Source organism: Glycine max, chromosome 8, assembly GCF_000004515.6.
Source record: "Glycine max cultivar Williams 82 chromosome 8, Glycine_max_v4.0, whole genome shotgun sequence".
NCBI classification, from domain to species: Eukaryota; Viridiplantae; Streptophyta; class Magnoliopsida; order Fabales; family Fabaceae; genus Glycine; species Glycine max.
The window spans coordinates 3,470,845-3,475,458 of NC_038244.2; the positions used below are offsets into that span (position 1 = coordinate 3,470,845).

Genomic DNA, 4,614 nt, shown 5'->3' on the forward strand with positions numbered 1-4,614 from the left:
AAACTAATTGATTATAGAGACTCTGATATCATATTATATGAATAATCTATTTAAAAAACTTAATTTTTTTAGTAAAGATGTACGAATAAATTATATATTTCATGTTAACGTGTGCCTACATTTCAAAGAAACGTGACTCAAGATTAACTTTAAAGAACTATATCAAATTCAGTGGAAATAGTAATACCCGGGTATTGGGTAATTAAGCTTGATTCAAAAAGTCATAATAGCGAGATTCTCATAACTTAATTTTGAAAGAAGTTTCAACAATTTGCAAGAGAGAATACGTGGATGAGATTATACAATCAAACGAGTGGGAGTCAATAGGTCAGTGAAAGCTTAATTAGTGACGCTTTCTATTGTAGTTAGGTTACTAATGTCTTTAAAAGTGATATTTTGAAATAGAAAGAGCAACATAATGCATGGACCACTATTTAATTGTTATATTGCGTCTGTCACTTCCACTTTATGAAATCATACGTGGCAGAAATTTTCAAAAGAAAAAGAGAATTTACGTGGCAGAAATTTTCAAAAGAAAAAGAGAATTTACGTGGCAGAAATTTTCAAAAGAAAAAGAGAACACACGCTAATTAGTTGAATAATCTAGTGGCTTATTAGCTAGCTTCATAGCTTGGCCCCATCAACTAAATCAAATTAATCTAGAAAGCCACGGAGTTTTTATTTCAAAACGAATAAATTCCTGAAGATTCATTCCCCTAATTTAATTTGACAAATTTGTAACGCAGTAATGCTAACAATGTATTATCACCTAAACGTCATGCATGCCCTCTCAAATATATAACATGTCCACGCACTCACTTATTTGGAAATGTAAAACCCTAATGCATGTGGGTTCCTCTTGCGCTTTAGTACCCACATATATGTTTAAATGCATGGCCTACCAATGCCAAGTTCGAGGCTATATATAGCACTTTTGCCTTTGCACTTTTCATTCATAAGCATTTCTAAGAAAATCCTTGCTTTCCTAGCAAGCTTACCAATACAATAGAAAAACATTATTTCGATCATTCCATTTCCATATGGACAAGCTCTTTTTCAACCACTGTTTCATTGGATACTGCCTTCTTTATTCTCTCTTGCTTGTGCATGGCAAACAATTGTCATGCAATGAAACCCCTTACCCCTCTGTGTGCAAGCATTACATTGAAACTACCAAAACATTATCAGCCCTAGATGCTTCACCTTCTTCATTCCATGATATGGCCCTTAAGGTCACCATGGTGCAAGCCATGGAGGCTTATAAACTTGTCTCAAACATGGACTTGAATAATTTCAAGGACAAGCGAGCCAAGTCTGCATGGGAAGATTGTTTGGAGCTCTATGAAAACACACTTTATCAGCTCAAACGCTCAATGAACTCGAACAATCTAAATGATAGGATGACTTGGCAAAGTGCATCCATTGCCAACCATCAAACATGCCAAAATGGTTTCACTGATTTCAACCTTCCCTCTCACCTAAACTACTTCCCTTCCATGTTAAGCAACTTGTCTGGATTGCTTAGCAATTCCTTGTCCATTAGCAAGGCTATGACATTGAGATCATTGTCATCATCACCAACGACCAAACAAAGTGGTGGGCGAAAGTTGCTTTCAGATGGCTTCCCCTATTGGCTGTCACGTTCAGATAGAAAGCTTCTTCAGGAAACAGCATCAAAAGCTGATGTTGTGGTGGCACAGGATGGGAGTGGGAACTATAAGACTATCTCAGAAGGTGTGGCTGCAGCTTCTAGACTCAGCGGGAAAGGGCGTGTTGTTGTGCATGTCAAAGCTGGCGTATACAAAGAGAATATTGATATCAAGAGGACAGTGAAAAACTTAATGATCGTCGGAGATGGGATGGGTGCTACTATTGTTACTGGTAACCACAACGCAATAGATGGTTCCACTACTTTTCGTTCTGCTACTTTTGGTAAGTTCATCGTTAACTAACTAGTGTATTCACATCATGCATGTCTACCTAGCTAAAATCTACATATATATAAACAAAACCCTAATCAAATTGTTCTATACTTGCTTATTAATTATCAATCAACTTCTAAAATTAAACGATGGCATGTGAATGATTTTTAATATTAAAAAATTATCTACTCATCATTCTTTAGTTTTTTCTATTTTGATCAGAAGATATAAAAAAAATTCTTTTCACTCTTCTTTAAATTCTTTAATATATCACTTGGTCCCATTGAGACAGGGACATGCACTAGTACTTATTTCTGTACAAGTTAGTGTTACGGACGATCATAATCAAAACTTCTTGTCATTTTCCTATGATATGAACAGAATAATCTATACTTTTCATATTTTCAAACAGTAAAAAGTAACTAACACGCTGGAATCAACAATAATAAACCGAAAGCATATATATAATTTCTTTATTTCAAAAGTACGTGATATATTACACGAAAGTGGTGGTCGAGATATTTTCACTTTTCACTTGACACACTTGGTGAAAATATCTCACCAAGTGATAGATAAAGACAAATAAAAGAGTTTTACTTTTGCATCTATATATAATATTTTTCTAGCAACTCAAGAATTGTATTAAAAGTTAAAACCGTTGATTATTGTTGTAGCGGTTGATGGTGACGGCTTCATAGCTCGGGACATAACATTCGAGAACACCGCGGGACCTCAAAAGCACCAAGCGGTGGCTCTCCGTTCCGGCGCGGACCACTCGGTGTTCTACCGGTGCAGCTTTAGGGGGTACCAAGACACCTTATACGTCTACGCCAACCGTCAATTCTACCGTGACTGTGACATATACGGAACAGTAGACTTCATATTCGGTGACGCCGTGGCGGTGCTTCAAAACTGCAACATCTATGTGAGGAAACCGATGAGCAACCAGCAGAACACGGTAACGGCACAAGGAAGAACCGATCCTAATGAGAACACAGGGATCATCATCCATAACTGTCGTATAACTGCAGCTGGGGACTTGAAAGCAGTGCAGGGCTCTTTCAGAACCTTTCTAGGTCGCCCATGGCAAAAATACTCACGGACTGTCGTCATGAAGAGTGCCCTTGATGGCTTGATTAGCCCCGCAGGTCCACCAAATTCTTTCATATTCTATCTATTATTCTTTAATAAGCTGCACTATCTTATTTTAATTTTCACTTAATCACTTGTTACTATACTTCTTATCTTTTCAAAATTCGGGTGAGTTTGATATTTTCAAAAAAGAAAGAGACATGAGATAATGGCCTACTTATTAGATATGGTCCACAGCCACACACCCAACAATGTCTTATATGGTAAGGTTAAGGACTTAATCCTTTTCGGCCACTGTATTGTGTTAGGAAATAATGTTAAATGATTTCAATAAAAAATAAGACAACAATTATTATTATTATTATTATTTTAAATTGATAATAATAAATAGAGAAATAATATGATAATTTTGTAATAAAAAAAATAGATTTGTCAAACTAAACAGGCATTTGATCGATTTAACAGTTTTCTCTTACTTTTATCCCAAATTTTCAAAATTAAAATAGAGAAAAAAAAAACCTTAGTAGTACTATATCATAACTTGAATGGAAGAAGTCGGTACAGATTTAATATAATTTTTTATGAGCAAAAAAGAAATAATATTAAGAGAGAATATAATATAGTGTTAGGAATTGTTACTACTTACGTATGGTTGAAGGAGTAAAAGTGTTTGTTTGTTTGAACTGCAGGTTGGTTTCCGTGGAGTGGAAACTTTGCTCTAAGCACCCTCTATTACGCAGAACATGCGAATACAGGAGCAGGTGCTAGCACAGGAGGGAGGGTTGATTGGGCAGGGTTTCGAGTGATCTCCAGTACTGAGGCTGTGAAATTCACCGTTGGAAATTTCTTGGCTGGGGGATCGTGGATTCCGGGGAGTGGCGTGCCCTTTGATGAAGGTTTATGAATACTCTAAAGAAAGAAGGTGTCTGAAACGGATGTGTGGGGAGGAATTGTGGTTTCTTGGTTGTTTCCAAAACGGGATAACAGGTTGTTGATAAAAGATAGCGAAATTAAATTGTCATGTTGGGTGTTTCCTTGAACAGAGGGTACACAAGTTGCTGTACTTTCCTCTTCCTTTGTCCACTGTCTGCATTCCTTTTGTCCAGGGATCCAACTTCGAAGGAGCTGGATCCGATCGATGATTCGATGATAGATGGTAGATAGGATCGAAGGAATATTGATTGGATATCCTCTACTTTCTTTCTTTTTTTAGGACGCGAAGAATATCCTGTATAGCTTTAAATAATTGTTTGTTTGTACAAAAAAATAATTATTTGTTGTAAAATGGCACCAAAATGTACGTGTAATTAAAAGTCTTTGATTCAACTTATTCCATCTCGCACAACTTAATTTGATATATATATATATATATATATATATATATATATATATATATATATATATATATATATATATATATATATATATATATATATATATATATATATATATATATATATTTTATTGGTTTACAAAATTTATTGTATATATAAATAAATTTCTCAAAGCTTCATCAGTGATATAAAAAGTGTGTAACTGAAACATATAAGTTAAAAATTATTTTTTCTCCGCCACAAAATAACTTTTTTCTCTCTTCCGT

The 4,614-nt window shown here is 35.0% G+C and overlaps 1 protein-coding gene across 1 annotated transcript; it reads left to right on the forward strand.

The window, feature by feature from the left end:
- The first annotated feature begins 955 nt into the window (after positions 1 to 955).
- LOC100775898 (pectinesterase) lies at positions 956 to 4,344 on the forward strand. The gene is made up of 3 exons (XM_003530740.5): positions 956 to 1,932; positions 2,597 to 3,070; positions 3,704 to 4,344. The coding sequence occupies exons 1-3, from the start codon at positions 1,041 to 1,043 to the stop codon at positions 3,916 to 3,918; spliced, it is 1,581 nt and encodes a 526-aa protein (XP_003530788.1). The 5' UTR covers positions 956 to 1,040; the 3' UTR covers positions 3,919 to 4,344.
- Positions 4,345 to 4,614: the final 270 nt, after the last annotated feature.